The sequence below is a fragment of the Syngnathus typhle genome, linkage group LG10 (assembly GCF_033458585.1).
Source record: "Syngnathus typhle isolate RoL2023-S1 ecotype Sweden linkage group LG10, RoL_Styp_1.0, whole genome shotgun sequence".
In the NCBI taxonomy this organism is placed as follows: domain Eukaryota; kingdom Metazoa; phylum Chordata; class Actinopteri; order Syngnathiformes; family Syngnathidae; genus Syngnathus; species Syngnathus typhle.
The window spans coordinates 5,781,852-5,803,982 of NC_083747.1; the positions used below are offsets into that span (position 1 = coordinate 5,781,852).

The 22,131-nt window shown below is 38.9% G+C and overlaps 1 protein-coding gene across 15 annotated transcripts in view; it reads right to left on the reverse strand.

The window, feature by feature from the left end:
• Positions 1-22,131, reverse strand: part of sntb1 (syntrophin, basic 1) — a 34,556-nt gene that overhangs the window by 7,693 nt on the left and 4,732 nt on the right. For 8 of the 15 annotated variants that reach the window (XR_009715899.1, XR_009715901.1, XR_009715902.1 and 5 more), the window contains exons 2-8: positions 18,220-18,469; positions 15,672-15,789; positions 15,488-15,577; positions 14,282-14,421; positions 13,507-13,703; positions 8,087-8,316; positions 3,931-4,296 (exon numbers count right to left, since the gene is read on the reverse strand). Coding sequence is in view for 1 of the 15 variants with exons in the window: in XM_061288188.1 (XP_061144172.1) it covers positions 4,204-4,296; positions 8,087-8,316; positions 13,507-13,703; positions 14,282-14,421; positions 15,488-15,577; positions 15,672-15,789; positions 18,220-18,469 (1,118 nt within the window). In the remaining 14 variants the exon portion in view is untranslated. Of the gene's footprint in view, positions 1-1,536; positions 4,297-8,086; positions 8,317-13,506; positions 13,704-14,281; positions 14,422-15,487; positions 15,578-15,671; positions 15,790-18,219; positions 18,470-22,131 lie in introns of those variants that run through there. The other 7 variants (XR_009715908.1, XR_009715906.1, XR_009715911.1 and 4 more) reach the window with 2 other exon arrangements.

A 22,131-nucleotide genomic window follows, 5' to 3' on the forward strand; every position in this document is an offset into this window, starting at 1 on the left:
TTGAAATGAAATATATTAGAAAAAGAGCCAAATAAGTAGATAGTTTTAGGAATTCAACAATATAGACAATAGCTACACTTAATTGTTTGATCAGTTTTAATTGGTTTCCAATAAAAACTAACAATGGCGTTGCTTTGGTTTGAAAACCCCTTAAAGGTCAGTTCAACGAACATAGTTTCAAATTAATTAAAAAGTTCGATTTTCTGCCAAAAGCAATTCAGTAGTCACAATGTCCGCTAGCTGCACTGTTTTTATGGAATATGTATTTATTGTTTCTGCCCCAATAAGATGCATGCTTTTACTGGTCTACATGTGGGAGTGTTTGGATTAAGCACCACACGCAATTCAGTAAACCAAATAAAAGCAATGCTCAATTTTGTTTGCTTCAAATTGTTTCTCTCATTCTCTTTGCCAGTCAATACCCATGAAGGTTGATGGGGGGGGGGCACCTTTAACAAAGTGAAAGACTTGCAAATCAAACCCAGAGGACAAGCACCTCACTTGCAATCATCTCTAGTTGAAATAATCAATGCAAATCCTCCAAACATGTACGTTTGTGTTTCTTTGGGCCTGTCAGCCTCTCATCTTGCTGAATAACTTTTGGAACTTTCCAATTCCAATGCAGCCTGTTGGGTCTCTCTCTCCCTCTTGCAATCTTAAGCTTCTATAGCTTATTCCCTAGCATGCCAACACACAAACAAGCAAATAAACCACAACCTGTAAGGACCAGCCACAGGCGGGCGAGGAATGCAAATGGACAATGAGCCAAAAGCTCATCATGCTACCTTGCAACGCATAAACAAGTTACAACACCTGCTTGTATTGTCTTCGACTGATGGAAGTACACGAACACATCAAGTCATAACAATGATCCCCCCCCCACACACACACACACCATTCCCTCAAAAGAAACTGGAGCTAAGTAGACTGACTAATCACACATACAAGACACAATGGCAAGCTGACAGCCTGAGGGTTGACACGACCAAGTGAGAGACAAGACAATGGAAAAAAATCGACACAAAGGAAACTAGTGAACCCTCGCTCCACCCACATAGTCATGATTAACTATTAACAAAGTCAATTATCTGGCCTGGCACCTGGAAGAGTTTCCAAGCATATTTTTTTAGGTATGGGACATTTTAGTTCCACCAGTCAACTTGACACTGCCAATTTGTGTCAAAATCTATTTTCATTGGAGAAGTGCAGAAATGGGGAAAATATTTACTGTTGAGAGGCTTGACATTTTAAGTTCAACAAAATCGCAACCATTAATCACTCATCAAAAATGATTGATTAATCTTCTACCACTTTAATCTTAAATAGCTAGTTTACTAGCTGCTGAAAATATACTGTATATGCTTCAAACCTTTGTGGCCAGTTGCTAATGAATCTAGCAGGCAATCAAAACAAATAGGCGACAATATGTGTCATTGAAGCCATTCTTCTCTGAGTCAATGGAAAAGCTCAGTGACCGTGCATGGATGGGCAATTTATTAGTGTATCAGCCCTTACACAACACTACCGCATAGAAAATTCATTTGCCATATTATAGTTTATTATCCACAGAGGGAGCTGGACTTAATTCACGTTTAAAAAATGCTCATAAATCTTGTGCTAAACAATCCAAGTCTTTAAAGTTTCTTAACCACACAAATGTGTTCATTACTTTGTGGCAGTGCGGATGCTAGCTCACTAACTAGAACTAAATCATGTCAGAGTCACAATTGTGCACAAAGTGCTCAGGACAACAAAGTTATTCCTAGCCGTCTTCTCTATCGCTCTCTCTCTCAAATCGTTTGCTGAGTGGGCTGAAACTAACGTCACTTTTTCTAAAAGCCACTCATTACACAAACTACTCAAACACTTTTTGCATTAGAATAATCTTTCAATACGATAGTATTCTATGACCATTGACCAAATATCTGTATGGGTGACAGCCAAACAAGCTCAAAGTGTTCAGTTGCATAACTGTGCTGACAGATCTGCAATAATCACAGAAGAGACAAGCAGGACAATAAAAAACAAACATGTAATCCATTTGAAATACATCATTTATGTGCATCCATTAGGTTAAAAACATTGGTTTGTTATTCCGAATAACGAATGAAGGCATTATTCTGAAGCGGCATGAAACCTCTCACGCTGTACTTTACTTGTGATTGTGGCATTTGTCGTCTTTCTACAATTGTTGCTGCGCCTTCATAATTGCAACGATCAATTGAGCAAGACACAAAAATATGTTGCGAAATCATTGTCCATGGTGCACAAAAAAAGGGAACAAAGCATGTGAAACTCAATATATCAGATGACTACTGCTAATGTGGCAAATGTCCTCAAGACACAATGTTGCTCCGCGTTCATCCTGTGAGGTACCGTAATTTTCGGACTATAAGTCGCGTTTTTTGTCATAGTTTGGGTGGGGGGGGGGGGGGGGGCGACTTATACTCAGGATATACATATATATGTTTTTTTTAACTTTTTTGGGCATTTTATGGCTGGTGCGACTTATACTCCGGTGCGACTTATAGTCCGAAAATTATGGTATTCCTCGCAAAAACAATCCATTTCCAAGGCACAAGAACGACGTGGCTGCAGTGTTTTGCTTCAATGCTTGATTGCCTCATTGCAAAAGACCTAACGATACTTTACTCCTCATCGTACGTTTGATTTTGGATGTTCCACATAGGCTGATCATTTGGTGGTGGATTTTGTTACATTAGAGCACTCAGTTACACGTACAGTATTGTCTTACATGTGATGATGGCAATTACTAGAAGGAAAAGAAATGGTCAGAGGGTTGATAGACTAACTACCACCATGTTCTTCGGATTTGAAATTAATATATATAATTCATCAATTTATATTTAATCATCCCAAGCTGCAAAATTAATATTTTAAGAACAGCTGAAATTTATGACCGGTAGAGGAATGTGGTCATATCCTACATAGTTCTTTAGCGTAGCTATTTTTTTCATTCACCGGAGTTGGATGAAATATAAATTGACTTTCAACACTAATAGCACAGTTGGATTTTGAATGCAAAGACTCAAGCAATACTGTCATGTATTTTGAGTTGGTTGAGTTTTCTATTCTGGGAAAATATAATACTCACAAAACCATAAGGATATTTGGCTTTCAGGTGAAATTTCAGGATGATTCTAAAATGCACTATAAATATTACACTATAAACTTTATTTGAGCGATAAAATTTAAAACTGTCCAAATGTTCAACGTTTCGGTATTTGGTAGCACAACTTACTGTTCTCTAACAAGGAGTTGAACGATACAATAAACATATAAAGGAGACGAACAGACAGGAAGTAGGAAGTACATGGAGGAAGTTTGTACGCATGTTGATGGATGCCAGAAAAATGAACGTAGAACGACGGATCGTCTCCCGTCTGGATTTACCGAATGCCTGAACGCGGCATATTACACACTACATTTCTTGCTTGAAATAGAAATGTTATTTAAAGATGCTGCTCACATTTGAACTTCATAACACCAAGACGAACGACACCTCACAATTGATCAGCGCTGAGCTTTGAGTGTCACAGGGTGTCATCATCATGTTGCAACAGTAAGTGTCAAAGGGAGGCAAAGGATTGGATGTGGATCAAACATCCATTGAGAAGTTTGCCGTTTAGCTTCTCAACTAGAGAACAGGAACTTGTGCAAAAGGTATTGAACCATCGAACAGTTGATGTGCATTCAAAAATTCAGGTCGAATTAATTTCACCTGCAAGTGAAATATAGGTTTATCGTTAGCGTTCACCCAAAAACCAAATTATTTTTTGTGTGTATTGTATAGTTGATTAAAACAGTTTATATTAATAACAGGAGAAAAAGTAAACTGAGTGAAATTCAGAATGTTTTCACAGATATCATGAATACATTAAATATAATTGCTAAATAAAATCAACTTACTGAAATAAAATGAGTGAATGTGTCAGTAATGCCCTATCGTTTTTCACGTTCATCGTATCCGTCCATCTGCTCCGAGTACATTTTGTTCACTGATGTCAGTTTCCAGCTCTTTGACAAACAAGCACGATATCTCGACCTTCTTCTTCATTGTTTCGTGGACCAAAGAGAGTCTACATTCCCTCAGCTTGGGTCTTGGTCTGAATGTTGTCTATCTCCTGCACGTGGTCTGCAGAGATGTGGCCATAGCAACAGAAATCTACCCGGGGGTTGCCATCAGGCCACTAAGCCCAGCCTGGAGATCTTAGCAGAGAGGAAGGAGTGGACGATAAAGACGATTGGCTTGGGGCACGAGTGGAGGTCCAGTTGCTGCAGGAGAACAATGGATACAGTGACATTCTGTACATGTAACATGAAACACAGAGGAAGCAAAATAAACAGGCACATCCCGAGTAAGTGTAAAGAAATTACTCAGGCACATCCCAAGTGTAAAAATGACATTAAAAGGTCAACATTTCCCATTGCAACAAGGTTAAGACATTCCTATTAAAACGCGTAAGAACAAAAGACCTTTTATCTTCCTAACAATGGACCATGTCATGAATCTATGACTCACTTTCTTTCCTGAGGCCTGGAAGGAAGCTTCAACCTATAAATTCCCTCTTAAATCGCTGTTTGCTTCTTCCAATAAAACTTTGATAATGACAGCTTTTCTCCAGTAAACCACGCTGCATTAATTATAGTCTGTCTGCATGTTTACACTAGTCTGCTAACAACTTAAAATGCAATCAAAATTAATACGATGACATTGTTTTGGGACATATTGTAAAGAAAAAGGGGATGGATGCTAAACAGTACAAGGGCTGCTATCTGGTTAGAAATCGGCCAATCTTAATTGGTGCCCGATCGATCGGAGCATCACCGGAAAATTGAGGCGGCAAAAAAATAAAAAAAAAAAGAAAGAAATCCATAACCAGGTTCGGTGTCCACTCATCCCTACAGTAAAAAGAAAACGGATAATCAACCTTGAAGTGCAGGTATCCCTGACTTCAGTCCTTGAGTAGCATCAAGAGCTCCTTGTTAGCGCTACAGTTTTGGCGCCTCAAGCAAAAACGGTAAACACCTGGATAAAGTGCTTGAGTTGACAAAATGTAATTTGAAGTCTGTCAGCTCAAAATTGCTTTGGCAAAAAAAATATATATATATACTTTTAGTATATATACTTGTTTTATGGACTTTTCATACAGTAAATGCACTGAATTTGTTATGAAAAATGTAAAATACAGATTAAATTTAAAGTGGCATTTTTGTCAAGTTGTTAAATTGCCCATTCTTGATCTATTTCTTTTAATCTGCATTGATATTTTAGGAATTTTTGTGAATTTTATAAAACTGTATGAAATCTGTTCAACCTAATTTTGAATGTGTGTGAAGAATTTTGGCATCTGGTATTTCAGAACAATAAACATACTCTCAGCTGTTAAAGGATAGGTTTATGTTTATAGTGCTGAAGCTGTCCAATAACAGTTTGGTGGTGTGTTTTTATGGAGCATAGTTTTTACCGTCCCTGACAAAACTCTGAATATGCAAATTATACGACGAATTCTATACGTACTTTCAAAAAATAAATAAATAAACATACATATATATATATATAAATAAACATACATATATATATATATATATATATATATGTATATATATATATATATATATATATATATATATATATATATATATATATACCGTTTTTTTCCGTGTATAGTGCGCCCCCATGTATAGTACGCACCCCTAAAAATGGCATGCTGATGCTGGAAAAAAGCTTGTACCCATGTATAATACGCACCCAATTTTTATGAATTTTTTTAAAAAAAAAAAATTTTTTTTTTTTTTTTTTAAGTCCCAATGACAGTCACACACGCAGGGAGGCAATGGGTCCCATTTTTATAGTCTTTGGTATGGTCTTAACTAGGCTGGATGTAATTTTTTTTGTTGGCGTTGATTTCTCCGACTGCCCGTAAACGCACCACCGCGCTCCGTGCGCATGGAGCGTGTTTGAAGTGAACAGCAGAGAAGAAAGGAACAAGGCAAAGTGTTGTGAAATAAAATATTACCTGTAATACGGATTTAGGTAGAGAACTGAACTCTCGCTCTTTATATAGCTGACGTGTCTTGCTCATCCGTTCTGCGCATCTGTAATGGCGGCCTCCGTATGATATCCGGTTTGCGTGTGTGCGAGAGCGAGAGAGAGCGAGAGAGAGAGAGCGCGCGAGAGAACTCTCAACCGTAGCGCGCCGCCGACCGCCCAACTGCACCGGGCTGGTCGATTATTGTGACAGAGCCGTCGCTGAAATTTAGAAGATATTTTTAAAGTCCTGATGTACTTTCTAAAATTTAAGTGGACCTCAGTGCGCACTGCGCAGGGAGCTTAATTTGGTGCAGCGCGCCGGGCGCTCACTGTCGCATTGCTTAAAGAGCGCCTTTGTGTTTTAGGATGAACAGCAGAGACCAAAGGAAGAAGGCAAAGTGTTGTGAAATAAAATATTACCTGTAATACGCATTTTGTTATTTGCTGATTGAAACTGCTAATTAAACTGTGAATTGAAACTAATAGGAAGAAAACAACTCTCGCTCTTTATATAGCTGACGTGTCTTGCGCATCCGTTCTGTGCATTTTATTTCACAACACTTTGCCTTTCTTCTCTGCTGTTCACTTCAAACACGCTCCATGCGACCGCAATGCTCTCGTATCAGACAAGGCTTGCTCGATCACCTGCTCGTTTGCTGTCCCGTGCGCGCACGAAGCGCGGTGGTGCGTTTATGGGCAGTCGGAGAAATCAACGCCAACAAAAAAAATTACATCCAGCCTAGTTAAGACCATACCAAAGACTATAAAAATGGGACCCATTGCCTCCCTGCGTGTGTGACGATCATTGGGACTTAAAAAAAAAAAAAAAAAAAAAAATTAAAAAAATTTTTTCTTTTTTTTTTTTCTTTTGTACCCATGTATAATGCGCACCCCGGATTTTAGGACAATAAATTAGTAAAATTTTGCGCACTATACACGGAAAAAAACGGTATATGTATGTTTATTTATATACTACAAAATAAATAAAATAAATGAGAAATATAGCAAAATAAATATACATATAATTAAATATTTATTCAATTATATTTGATATATTTGTTTTAATTTATACTTTTATTTACTTTTGTTGTGGTAGTTTTAGTTCTCCTTATGAAAGGATTGAACCGGCTTGTCTTTTAACACAGCTCATATGCAGACCTTCAGTCTAATTTTCAGATGACTATTTTGGTCTGGTTCAGTCCACATCTCTCAACGGGAAAGGTAAACAGTCAAGAGCGGAGACAAATTTAGAAACAGACTGTGTCTGTGCCAAATAATGACAGTAAAGTCAACAAGATGAAGCAAAGGCCCAGCAGATTTGTCTTTCAAAAGTTGAGCTAATGAGCCATCAGCCAAATCCACAAGTGCCTTGGGATTTTGATGAAGCTGTGTTGACAATCACCCCTCATAGCAGAGAATTTCCATTTTTACTGAGCTGTAAATAGGGAATGAGACATTTGTATGGACACAAAATATCTACATTTACATTAGCTAAATCCCATAAGCCATGAGGGTAATTAATTTAGTCCCTTTTAGCATTTTCAGTGCTGTCTTTCTAAAAACTGTTAGCAAATGAAACCCACATTAATATTCATAGTGTCACCAAATGTTGATCAGGGGATGAAACAAAGTGACGGTTTTCAAAATGAAAATGCCAACATTTCATAAGGCAGTGGTACATGTTCCATTGATTTATTTATTTATTTTTTTAATCTTGACTGTAATTGGTCCTGACTTATTGAAAAAAAAATGCTACCTCGACTTGTTACGCAGTGATTGAACCTGATTAAAAGTCTCACAGCATGGGAGTCTTGGGAGATCCCGCTAACTGCAGCTGATTTTATTTCAGGAGTTATTTTACGAGTGAACTGCAATTTTCCAACTTACTGCCGGTTAATGGTTAGTCCAATAAAATACAGGTTCGTATTTTTATTTTCTGTTTGACTTCTTTTCACGGTCATAAAACCTAAACTATGATTGTTGCATGTAAACTTGTCATTTTGTGTTTTTAAAAGAAAAGAAAACACTCACAATTTCCCCTTCCTTTCCTCCAAAGTCCAGGAACAGCATTCGAACTCCATCGTCTGATGACATCCTCAGTTTTTCGAAAGGGTAGGACAGGAGCACTCGGATTTTGGTTGGACTATGGCGTCGTCCGTTGTTCCCGTTCTCAACGTCTTGGACTTTGGGTTCAGCCAACACGGAGAAACCTTGCTCGTAGTGGATCACCAGCCGGGACTCCTGACCCAGGTAAAGACAACCTGAGAGATTTATTGAGAGCATACATTATTTGAGTAAGAGCTTTTTTGTTCTCCATTTAAATTGTGGTTGTAGTGTAAAAGTTGGTTAACTTTTAAGTGACTTTTAATAGTGAAACCTAAAATGACATTTAAAAAAAAAAAAAACTCTGTAAATGATAACCCTCAATTGTTTCGATGAAACGGAAGGAAAAAAAGCAGAGTGGAAAAGTAATGCAGAAAGTTCTTCCCACTATTAAAAGTTCAAATGTGATGTGTCCACAGAAACAAACATTTCCTTTATTTTTTTTTCCCTTCTCTAATGTCCTTCAAAGAAAACAGAAGAGATCGTTCAAACGACATATTTTTTTCATGTGATTCATATTAAACTAAAAGGCGTTTCAGGGAGTCGCCGTCTTTGAACGAAACATTGCAATAAATCAAATAGCGAGATGGTCCCAGTCAACAGTCATCTTAAAAAAAAAAAAAAATCAATGTCAGAAATTCTGTTTGGGTATGTTAACTGTATAAATGTTGACAGTCATGTGGTTTTGAATTGTATTGAATTAATTTGAGTTTACTGGGGTATTAATTACATGCACAAGTAGATGCTATAACTAGGCTACTTAAAAATATACTACAATAAATAGTTACTAATAGGTAGACCCTGAGCCTCAAGAAATTATCTCCAACTGTCTCTCTTTAAATTAAGATTGGTAGCGTAATCTGGATATGGATGCCGATTTTTTTATGTAATGTAGTCCAAATGCTTCATAAAAGCAACCATAGCTCAGCGCCCCTTTGGAAAGTGTGTAATTAATCACGCAGGCTCATCGCCATACTGTATGCTCCGTAGTTATTTGTCATGTCACGTTTAACGCTGACTGATTATTTGCCGGCTACACGCACTATTGGGAATCATTCCTCTGTTCAGCAGCACTACAATCTCTTTTTCTGCATTTCAGTTGCTTATTATTTTTCACACAACAATGTTGTGCTTTTATGTCACATCTGTTTCACTGCCCCTCAGAGTCCATTGAAGTTCCATGATTTGAAAATCTTGACATCTGTCTTGGCACACACATAAAAGTTCCCATGCAGTTGTTTTTTTTTATTTTTATTTTTTTTTAAATATAAACTTCTTAAGCTCCTCTCTCTTGACATCATTTCCTCTACTGAGCTGCATGTTTGGGCGAAGAAGGGGAGAATAGCCAGAGGCAAATTATTATCTTGCTATTGTTTACCGATAGCCTGAAAAGGATGTGTATACACTTAATGTGCACGCGCGTGTGAGTGCTTGTCTACCCATATTTGCGTGCATGCGTGTGTTTACTCAAGTATGTGCGCTGCAGCTCTCTGTAGCCTCTCCAAGCATCTTGTCGGACTAGGATGGGTTTTGTTGACAGTGAAACCTCATCTACTGTAGAACTAAATCGAGCTTCTCGTTTGTTCACCGATCACGTGCGTCACATTATGATTCAGTAGTAGTTCAGATACTGCACATTTATACAGAATAATTTAGTAGAAAAGGAAATTGTACGGACACATCGTTTTACATACGACTTGAACCCTTCCATGAGTTTTTGTTATTTTATTTTTTAAATGATAAAAGCACACTGCTGAAAGAACCGGCTGACAATCGCAATCACTACACTTAATGTCACAGCCAATCATAGTCAATTTGTCAGCTACGGCAATTTGCATTTCATTATTTGAGAATCAGAGAACCCACCCATGAGCACCAAACTGCAATTGTTTCTGACTGTGCCACATTGCCTTAAATTATTACGTCAAAAGCGTGAGTGGATAATTCATCAGTTGCTTGGATACCAGCGAACGGATTTGCTTCACTAGTTCCGCCTCCCAATCTCAAAGTTTTCCATCATTTGTTTAATGTGAACTACAACTAAGTGCAAAAAAATCTGACTTGGAGAAAGAGGGAAAGATGTGCTGGAGAAGAATGAAGAACAGATGAACAGCAACAATTCATCCACAATCCAGCCAGATGTTGCTCAACAACAACAACAACAATGACAACGTAACCCAAATTTTTAAATCAGAACGTGACAATGTCGATCACTAACCTTCCTGACCACATATTCTTACATTCCTCTAATTTATTTCTTTAGTGTTTACATTCGGAATCCAGAAGATACTCTCAATCCCAATAAACATTTCTCAAACAGCACTTGAAATAGTACTCTTGCCATGTTTAGTGGAATGATTGGAAAAAACAAAACAAAAAACCCAGTTGCTTATTTCTCATGCTGTTGCTAACACACATTTGGACTTTTACATCAAATCCATCAAAGTAGTCCAAAATGAAAGCACACATTTCTATAATGATAAGAAGGTCAAGAAATGTGCATTTGAAAAGGTTGTGGAAGGAACATTACATTTATTGTAAAATGTTTCTGCATAATAAAGGCAGTTTCTGGCCCACTAGGCTACATATTAAATGTGTGTGCCAGATGCACTTTGCTATATTATTCTTGCTTCTCCTCCTCTACGACACAAAAAAAAACCCCATTTTGAATTGACTTATTTTGAACATATGCGTCTGTTACGCATGACTGAATTGAGGAACTTGCGTATTCCTGTTTTATTCAAATCAATTCAAAGGCCGACTTTCTCAGTGTGTGAACCACAGACCAATATAACGTCACAAAGAAAGAAGTTGAAAAACCCTGGGCAGCATTACATTATCAATTGCAGAAGTGAAACTATCCGATGACTAGCGACACGTACGCACGCACAGACTGAGACAGAGGAAGTACGGGAACATTTCTCAAGTGGCATCAACGGTCTTTTTTTTCTCTGATGGTAGGCAAAAGAGTGAGAGAAATTGTGATAGTCAAGCAAAAGTAACAGAGAGGATCTGATGTGATGCATACAGTAGATGCTAATCATAATATGCATAAACCATAAAAGCCTGTAATGGGACCACATTGGATTTTACTGTCATGTTTGAGCTTGGAAAGGACATTAAATGATGATGATGATGATTTTGGAAACTCGCCGTTCTGCACTTAAGGTGTCACAGCAGAGCTGGTAAAATATTGTAATCATATACGTCCACTCAGAGAAAAAGACATTTGGTAAATACGGCTATTTATGAATCTGACTACTCCAGCTTGCCTCAGCTTTCCTTGTTATTATTTGCGTAGTTAATTTATTTTAATTTATTTTTAAATTAGCTGTTTACTAACATAAACGTGTAAACCACTTATACCTATAATAGATTTTTTCTTTGCCAAAGATTTAAACAAAACAATAAACAAAACCAAACATTGACTATCTGATGAAAAGTGAATATTACATTATAAAGAAAATAAGGATGTTTAATATATGTATAACTTGCATAATTGAGCAGTTAAGAACCGAATGCTGTGCAACCTTTAACTGGTGGAGTCTGTAGCAACAATACAACCTGAATTCCAATTGAATGTTTGTTTTGCCCTTAAGGAACATTTGTCCACACTGTGTTAAGCTCTAAGTATAATTTGCATTCAGATGACAAATTCAATTCCTTCTCAGGATTTTCACATTGGAAAACTCAGTGACTTGATGTTTATTCTTGGTGTGTGACTGAAAAAAAGAAAAAAATCAGTCTCAGTCATTTAGCGCAAGTTGAGTGCTGAGATCTTCCCCAAGGAGTTTATATTATTCCGATACTTTTTTATTTAACCGGATTAATTATTGATTTCTTTCTAAATAATGCATGATTGCAGTTTAGCTCGAATAGGCAGCTGTTTGTTGTGCAGTTTTTTTCCCTCCGCACATGACACGATGATACGTGGTTTTTGTTTACCTTTGCCACCACTTGTCCTTGTGTGAACTAAAAAAAAATCAATAGATGGGAAAAAAAAACCTGTCAATTCTAAACCCGCTACAAAGCATGTCCTTCTGTCTAGACAACAATTAGTCATGGCTCTAAATACAATTAAGAAAAGTCACGTTTCCCCAAAACAATATGACTGCAATAAAACACTCTTAGGTGTTTACGTTTTGAAACTGCAGATGTGATCCAACACTTGCTGTGAGTGCAAACGCGACAATCAAATGAAGCAGAAATGACGAGTTACTGAACGAGTTAAATAAATTAACGAGGAGTATGTGAAGCTGGCATGGAGTGGGTTTTACCGCCGGATACAAGAGGTCTGAAGTGAAACTTGGCACTGTGTGATGAGGGGAGGGAGTGGGGGCGGGCGCCCATGGGAGACGTGCAGTTCCCAGGACATTTTGTGCAGGGAGAGAAAAGGGAGGCAAAGAGAAAAGGGGGAGGAGGGGTACTGTTGGAATTCCCTTGACAGTAAATAAACAATTACAAACACGTAGAAAAATGCCCTTTTCGGCTATAAATAGCTTGTAAACATCTTCCATATGGCTCTCTTCTACCTTCTGTGGACGTTTGTGTTGACATTCCACATGGTGAGCTTGGTTTAATACTTTATTTTAGGCTCGCAGCACTAAAGGCTGTGCGCCACGCATACCCTCGCCTTCTCGGGATGCGTGCTGCTGCAGCAGGCCTGAACACATCTGAGGAAGTGTTACAGGATCTAGCGCAGTGACCTGTGCCGCGTGATTTATTCCATCCTCGTACTTCCATGCATTTTTATCTCAATTCACAGGAGATATGTTTAAGGTGACATTCATTTTAAAGAAGCTTTTGATTTTATATGCAGGTATACCTTGTCTTACAATGTATGCAAATTATGAGAAATTGCTTGGTTGATTAATCTTTTTTTTTTTCCCGCTTGGCTTTGTGTTGCAAGCCAACGCATAAGTGATGTTTAAAAAGAAAAGCCACACTCTATTGAGGGTATAAGAACACAGATTCAAAAGGAAGCAGATAGTCATGCGAGGAAAGTGGCAAAGTGGAGGCGGAGTCAGAGCTCCGGATGTCACTCATTAAGGAAGTCTTCACAAATGCACGACTGTACTGCTATCTGTGTATATCTGTATGACTTTTGAACAAGCTTATTGCTTCACATTCTTTTATGTTTTATTATAAATTACAACTAAGATTTGCAGGGATACTGTGGGCTGGCCTCAAATGTTTCATTATTTCCATTTGTGGCATTCTAATTCATTTCAAAGCAGAGAATTGATTTTTAAATACAGTAGCTATGAGATTAAATTAGGTTTCTAAGTCAAGGTACCACTGTGTATATACATTTACATTCATTGTCAGTGTGACGGCGCTGTACTCACTGGTACTGACTTCTTTGATCATCTCGGCTGATGCGTGACAGCCGTTGACTATTTGTCGAGTCCACAGGGATAGATCCTTGCTGGTTTCAGCTCGGAAAAGATGAGTCTCGATTCCAAGGCGAGTGCCGGTTCGAGTGGCAAAGAAGAGCTCGGTGCCCGAGTAAGGGGACCCCGTGTCAGGCCCAGAGTGCACCAGACTGGGGAGAACACAAACAGACCAATTTGAATTCACAGTGGAATTTGCAAAGACAAACAATCTGTTCCGAGACATTAGCTAATTTACAAGATGTTCTCATTTCAATCCAAATTTTCCCAGGGGAAGTAAATGAATTTCTTCCAGACTTAAATTATCTTAATTTACAGGTTTGCTGGTTCCATTTTAACATTCTTAACTGAGTGAGCAAAGCTTTATTTAATTTAATTTATTTAAATTTTTATTTATTTATTTATTTATTTATTTAACAAGTGATGGCAATGTACATTCTTACATCTTTGGCAAAGTGTACATATCTAGTACATGCTATGACTAGCAAAGTTGCATGGCTCATATTCTCCAACAAAATATATGTCCAAGACAGCATTAAAAATATGCTGCTTGATAAAACAGACAGGGACCAAGGACTCTTTGAATAAATCATTTGTGAAACTTTTCAAAAACACAAACACCTTGAGGTTTTTGTACATTACCATAAATCGTCGACATCCAACCATAAATTTTTACACAGCAGCGCGTCACGAGCACGTTTCGATTGTGTGGATGTGAAGATGGACGCACCGCGTCGCTAGTAGAGGATACGTGTGTGCTGGACTCTGCCAGGCTTCCTTGCTCCGTGGCAGGCTGTCATAGAGCAGCAGGTCTTTGTCCGTCACCACCACCAGCACAGGTTTCCACCACTGCTTCTCACTCTCGCTTTGCTGCACAAATAAACGGCACTCAATCGAGAGCAATGAGCGATCCTACTTGGGATCAGTAGCGAATTGTGAACATGAACATTAACAGATTGAAGTTCACACGTTATTCTTGTGTTTTTTATCAATTTATTTTCTGGTAATAGGTAATACTATATGCCAGATCTCAGACTTGTACAGATTATGGTCAGGTTGTGAGTTCAGCCAGCTGGTGCGGTACTTCCCCCTTGACCTTTGTAATATGAGCCTTGCAATATGTAAGGATGTTCCTGGACAAGTTCTGACTTGATTAGTTATTTGGACATTTTCACAGCAAACCAGTGTGTTCAGTTCCCACTCAGTGATGATGAGTGTGAAAGGTTGTCTGTCCCATTAGCAATATCAAAATTCATTCATTCCGTAGTTTGAGGATTGTTTTTAAACATTGGAACAATTGCTTCAAATGTTTATCTGTGCAGCCGTCCACTAAACCTAATGTGAATTTTGAAAATGTCACTGACTGTGCAAAGTACTGAAATTGTTCCTTACCAAAGTTACTCAAGCACAAACTCAAGCAAACAGAGAAGTAATTACTTCTCTGGTTCTTCTATATCAAACAAATTTGTTTTAGGTTCATTTACCTGACATGTTTCGGCGGAATCTTCCGTTTTGTGTGTGGAGAAACAGTACACAAAACACACTTGCATCATTTCTGGCACACACCTGTAGATTCTAATATACAAAGTTGAAATTTGGCTTCGCGGACCACGTAAAATGATGTGGGGCCCCTATCTGGGCCCCGGGCCTTGAGTTTGACACAACTATGATTTAGACAAACCCTAAGACTGTGCAATCAATCAATGTACCGTATTTTCTACCCAATTTGTGCTAATGGTATAAGAGCCCAATCCTTTCAAAGAAGTTGGTTATAAAATGGAAAAACAAGTTTAGAAACACACCTTAACTCACACCACTCACACAATCCAACTCAAACTGCAAGCACAAAAACAAGCCGAGATTGATCCACGGGTGATGGCTAGACAAAACACGATGTCGACTTCCGAGGAGCCACCACATTACACTCGCTGCTTACCTTCCCTGCCAGCCATCCCAGGTGTCGGATCTCTTTGCTGCCAGCAACCCCTGACCTGGTTGTGTGATGAATCACCTCGGCTAGTGCTTGCTGTAATGAGATGCCGTGATCATTTAGTATGTCTACATAGAGTACATTCCTTATATGGCGTATGCTATAATTGCTGTGGAAATGGGCGACAGACCTGAGTCAGTGTTGATGTGACAGCATGCATTGTGGAGAACCAAGTAAGGGCAGATGGCTGGTCTGGACAGCGCAGTACCACAGTGTGTCTGGTGTCAGGGGAGTGCAGCTCCACTTGTCTGGAGAAGGCAATTTTAGCATCAAAGTGAAGAAATCAAATGGCATAGTACAAAATATGATTCTTTATTCTCTCTATATCTTTTTTTAGCCTGAAGCCCCAAGCCAATCAAATGTTCTTGTTTTACGTTGAATTCTTAACTTCTTTGATCCTGGTGAAATGCAATAAAGTTGCCGTGCTTTACAAAACCTCTGCAGGCCATTTCAAGCAAATAGGTGTTTCTCTCTAAATTTCCTTCACTAATCTGCTTTTACCGTAAGGGAGTATTTCTGGCCTCCATAGACATGCATCTATGGAATGCTTCTGGGCTTCGGCGAGCTGCTCTTTGATTGTGTGCTCAGTGAATGTGAATTTTTAAAAGAAAGGGTTCTTTCGCAGGCTTCATGGTGCATAATGTAACACGGCGCCATTTCAAATTGTTGCCATCATTCCTGTTCAATCCTGTAGAACAGTGGTCCCCAACATTTTTAGCGCCACGGACCGGTTACGTGTAATCTTTTCGCGGACCGGCCTTTATATAAATAACTAATACATTTATAAGAAATATATGAATATGATGAAATAAAATGATACGACTTGCATAAAAACAAGTATAAACGACATAAATTTGTTATTATTTATTTATTAAATATTATTCTAACCCTCAGCTTTCGGGAGGTGTATGGTTTTATGGGGCACATGAGCAACTGTGGAAAAAAAATAAAAAATTCCCTGTGCGGCCTGGCGGCCGGGTATCAAGTGACCCATGGACCGGTCCGTGGCCCGGTGTCTGGGGACGTCTGCGGTAGAAGGAATCATGTTAAAAAAGAACATCTAGGACCTCAAAGGTGTTTTCCTATATACAAGTGATGATTAATGCAAGCGTAACGTACAGCCCACAGCTGAGGACAAGACCAGACGTGGTAAGTATCGAGCAAAATAATATGTGGATATTTGAGTGAGAAAACCTGATTGTCACACCCCCGAGCTATGCCAGTCTTACAAATATGTCTAGCAATAAACATCCTACCACAAAAGAAAATCAATCAAAAGTACACACCACGAAGGTGTTATGCTTGGAGCAACAATGATAAGTGGGAAGCAAACAGGGAGGAAATGTTTAGTTTCGGCGTCAACACTCGTCAGTATGAGTACAACTGCATTCCTTATCTGCTGTGTTTACTATGTCGAACTCAATAGTCATCTGTTCAGGTGCTCCCGTGGGTGGTTGAATGAAACCTCTCCCAATCACATGTGGTTTGGCTTTCTCTCTATTCCCTTTTTATACACACACCTGGCACAGGAGACCTGGAAAAGCCCGAGAGAATGGGATGAATCTGCACTTTGCCCAAAGTGGGACACACCACATTCTGTACATCCGCTCCAGGTGTTACTTGAGGTTAAAAATACTTTCGGTGTTCTCCCGCTCTATTGTGGCTCATAGATTGTACTCGTCAGCATACTCACAGACGAGCTGCGGTCTGCCACAGCTCAAGCCAGACACTCGCACAGACTTGGTGATGTCACCCATTACCAGGCACAGTACGTACATACAGTAACTAGCACATAGAGTCTACAGTATGTACAATTTTCTATTCATTTCATGCGTGCAAATGTTTGCGTGGGTTTAAAGTGTGTTTGGATTAGTTGAAATGTATTTAAAGCATGCGAAAGGGTTAAACTGTCAAATAATATAAGAAATAAAATAGAGGACACAAAAAGAGAGTAACAAGAAGGAAAAAAGAAGTACCAATGAGTAGCTATAAAAATTTAACACCTGCATCTTTTGAAAATTACATTCTAGAAAATGCGGAGGCTCAATTACAGCTTTTACCACCAAGCTGTGAAATGCATTTGCCACCTCACCCCAAAGTAAAAACTAATGAATTTACCCGTTGACACAAAAGTGCAAAATAATAAACAAGAACACAGTAGATAACATACAACCATACCATAATACAAACATCTGTACACCGAAATACTGTTGTAACGTTGGCACACCGAATTACGAGTTGGAATATTGACCCCGAATTCTCCTATAAACTACAGAGCGGTAAAGTGCAGAATATTGTCAAGCCAGTGAATGTTTAACCACTATGATGCTCTCAAAGTGTAATTGTAAGTCAAGTGAGCTTTGTCAAAGTGCAGCTAAGAGCGCCATTGCAATTTTTCCGGGGCCTGACAGTGAACATTACATTTAGTTGATTGAGAAAAAGATCTAACATGATTGTTCTAAGCATTCCAGATCATTTCTTATTGATCTGATGCTATCATTAATCTATAAAAGCGGCATACTTTATACTTTTTTAGACTAAGACACTAAATACTGCATATTCTTCACCTTAGATGAGAGTCGCTGATCTACAGGAGCAGTTAATAATTGTGTGAAAATCTAATATAAGTATGCACATGAGGAGGAAATGAGCGTAAGAAAATAGTATTAGTCAGCTACCTGTTGTCTGGATCTGCCGTGGTCATGGCTCGGGTTACGTAACACATTTTAAGTGGAATGCATCTCCTATCGCCTTGCAGGGACAAGGAAGGCTGAGGATGAGGAGGACTTCGAGTTTCCGGGGAGGAAGGAGAGGTGGTGATGGGAGGGCTGCCGAAACGCGGCGACTCAGGTGGAGGGGTTTCCCATCCGATCTCAGACACAGGTGAGCCCTTTTTGACATACGGCGTGGCCTCTCGCATGTACTTGACTAAACAGGGAAGAAACAGAAACAATGTCAGGGTTACTGCAAATGGTAAGATTTACAGTATCAATTATGCACGCAAAATAATTGAGGCCACGCGGGAGCACATCCATGTCAAAGGTTCTGGGGTTGAATCATAGCTAGAAATGATCTCTGTAGAGTTTCCTCACATACCAAAAAGAAATAATGTTGGGTTGACTCCACGAGTTAGGTAGGCATATCATGATATTTCCTAACAAGAGCATGAATTGTGAAATAAAAAAAGGAAATGAGACCTCAAGAGAAATACTGTAAATCACAGACCAAGCATGATGCTTTAAATCAAATGCAAAATGAGAACATTCAATCACTCCAACTAAATATAACGTGCTCTTACGGTACAAGGCTCTACAAAGAAATCTACGCTCAGTGTTGATGAACACAGATTGTTCTAGAACAGCAAAAGACAGATCAAACACAGAAAGAGTGACACAGACGAGACGTGCATATTTCAAATAATCCGCCTATATCTCACATTCCGAATCTTTGGTATGCTTGTTATGTGGAACAGACATATTCCGCTGTACTTGTTGTGTATAATTGGCAGATGGCCGCTGGCATTTGGGATCCAGCATACAAAGTATTGTCAAGAGAGTCATGGTGAAACGGTAACAAGCCTAGCCGCCAACCTGTGGACGACAACAAGCAGGCATACGCCACTGGAATCGTGGCTTTATGAGACTGTCCACAATGGCCCACCAAAGACGGCGTTTGCAAAACGAGAATAACTCACTGAGTCACACCAGCTATGTCAGATTAGAGAGCCAAATAAGGGCTGATTTATTCTAGCGGATGGTAAAAAAATGGTACATGATAAAGACCTCAGGTAATCTGCCATATCTGGGACGTGACAACCGTGTCGTGCTTATTTCTTCATTCATGATGACAAGCAACCTTGGAAAACATAAAATATCTAAGCTCATATGTATTTAGTCCAAAAAACAGACAAAGCAATTGAAACCGGGAGACAGTAGCTAACTTGCAGTTCTAAAAATGACCCAAATCAAATACACGTGGTATATATTTTAAATCTCCAAGCAGATCTGATGTAATCTCATTAAAGTGTGGTCACAAATAGAGCTGCAAGTGTTCCTTTCATTGGTGGAAATGGTTACACTGTGCATGTCTGTGTGTGCATATTCCCACAGGTCCTGTTTCTGTCAAAGCACAAGCTCTGTGCCAGACTAGTATATAAATGGCAAGCAGTAAGAAGCAAATTCAGTGGAACCTTACGATCACCTCCGGGATGTTTGCATCTTGGAAGTCAAAACTAATCATCCAATTGAGGTTAAGTGTATTTGTAAAATTGTTGGCACGTTAAAACGTATCACTTTGACGGGCCATGTGGAAATTCAAACAATAGCGACAAGTAAAGACTTCTAACCAGCAGGAGTGAGTTCATCATACATTGCGACAGTCTGACGTCCAAAATTGATATGACATTTAGAGCAGGTTTTTCCAGAAATTTATGGCGGGGCTCCAAATTTTACGAGTTCTTTAACTGCTTCTGGAGATCGTTTGCACAAATAGCCTTTGCCAAATTGTTTCTCTAGTAACTACTCTGCATCTCATTTGGAGCTCACTCTTACAGTTCTCCTGATGAGTGACAGCCTACCACCAGCGACCAGCTGCTCGGCCCCCATTAAAAAAACCATTCGCTCGTCAAAAAACACTTCACTTGTTAAACTCTACTCAACTCCATCCAATTATACGTTTTGTAAATACGACATTTTATTTCCTCCGACGCTGAAGAGTGTCAACAGTAGCACCAGTTGTGCAATGACTTCCTCAGTCTCATTAAATTGTTTTTCTGACTATTGCTATTTTATTTTATTTTTCTCTCGAAGTTGAGGGGACCTTCCATATATTCTGAAAGGGAATTTTAATTGGTGAGCAAATGTAGCAGATAAAGGAGAAACGTCCACTCATTAGGCGCGTGACGAGTAAGGTAAAAGTTGAAAGGAGAACAGAGAGGAGGGAAAACATTTTTGGGAAAAGTCTCCTGTGAGTGCAGAACGAAAGCTTCGCTTGTAAGCAGGTAGCTTACTCACAGTAATACAAGGCTTAATCACTTTTCACAAGACCTTCACAGCTACGTTTCAGTATATTTGTTCCAATTTCAGGAATCTTTCCTCTGAGATTGGCCGTGGTGTAACGTCACCTTCACCTTTAACAAGAACATAATGAAAGCTTGTCCCTGCGATGTACTTCACATGAACAAAGAGGGAAAGAATAATGACACGTCATTTGTATGGAGGAAATGCACCCTTAAGTGCAGGCAGGAACTTAAGAAGCTTCGGACATACTGTAAGAACCACAAGGCTGGCATTAACACGTGTGACCATGAGAGATGACTATAAAGAAGTCTCTGACCAAAAAAAAAAAAAAAACTACACACACAAATTGGAAACAAAACAGACAAGACACAGCTGCTAGAAAACAGCGCCAAAGTCCAATCTGATTTGGTGACTGAAGAATCTACCAATGAATTGCACATTGCTGTTTCTTCTATTTCTTCTGTTTCTGCACCAAAAATAAATAAAAAATCACCATGATTGAAAAAAACAAGTTTATTTTAATAGTCTGGAAAGGATTGGCACTCCCCCAGTTCCTGTTTTCGCTGAAGGATTAGACACAAACTAAACGCTTCCAAGTGGCTCTCTCCAAGGAGGCCAACTGGAACAGCTGTCACTGGATTCAAACAACACACTCAGATCAACTAAAATGTTGGCATGTTAAAAGATCCCTCAGCTCAGACAAGAAAAACCAAAGAAGTCCTCTCTAAATGTTTGGAAGCTTAATCGACCTAGAAGTATGAAGATGTTTCGATTGCTCTGACAAAACTATTAAATTGGGGAAACTGTGTACTGTGTCATGTTCAATGAAACCATTTTGTGTTGGCCTGAAGAATAAGCAAATGAATACAACTCTTGAGTAATGAAAGTGAAGCCAACAGACTCCTTGGTTCTTCTGTTTGTGGGAATTTGAATGTGCATTCATCCAGAAGAACATTTCTACGATCAGAGGTCACAAAAAGAGCAAGCCCTGTTGTAGTTCAAACGATAGAAATGCTTGATGGGGGCGAGGTCAGGGCTCAACTCAACTTTACATAATTATCATTCCGAAGGAGATTTGCTTTTCAGCTGCCGTCTACGTATGTTCACTTGGTGTTCCGATGACGGTATGTCAATCGTATACCTCAGATCAAGTTTTGATCTGAAGACAAACCACTTAAAAAAAACAATTCAAAATTGGGATCGTGCCTAACTGATTATTTATGAATCAGTTCAGTTCAAAAGTGATGAGTCTCAGGACTCCCAACCCATCAGAGGTTTTACTAAATAGCAAACCATAACCCGCTTTTTGGGAATTGCATTTCCATCTGTAACAACCTCAATTCTCATTCTCACAGCGAGCTGCTGATCAGTAAGCATCAACACATTACAAAGATGCCAGTGGACTTGATGTCTCAGAGATGTTTTTTCATTCCAGTGAATCTGGCATAAAGTTTTCCCTTCAAGTATTCTACTGAAGTTACGTATATAAGCCTTCGGATAAGAATGAGTCTTTGAGTTTTGTAACAACCATTCCAGGAAATTGGGTCAAACAACAAAAGACATAAGAACAGT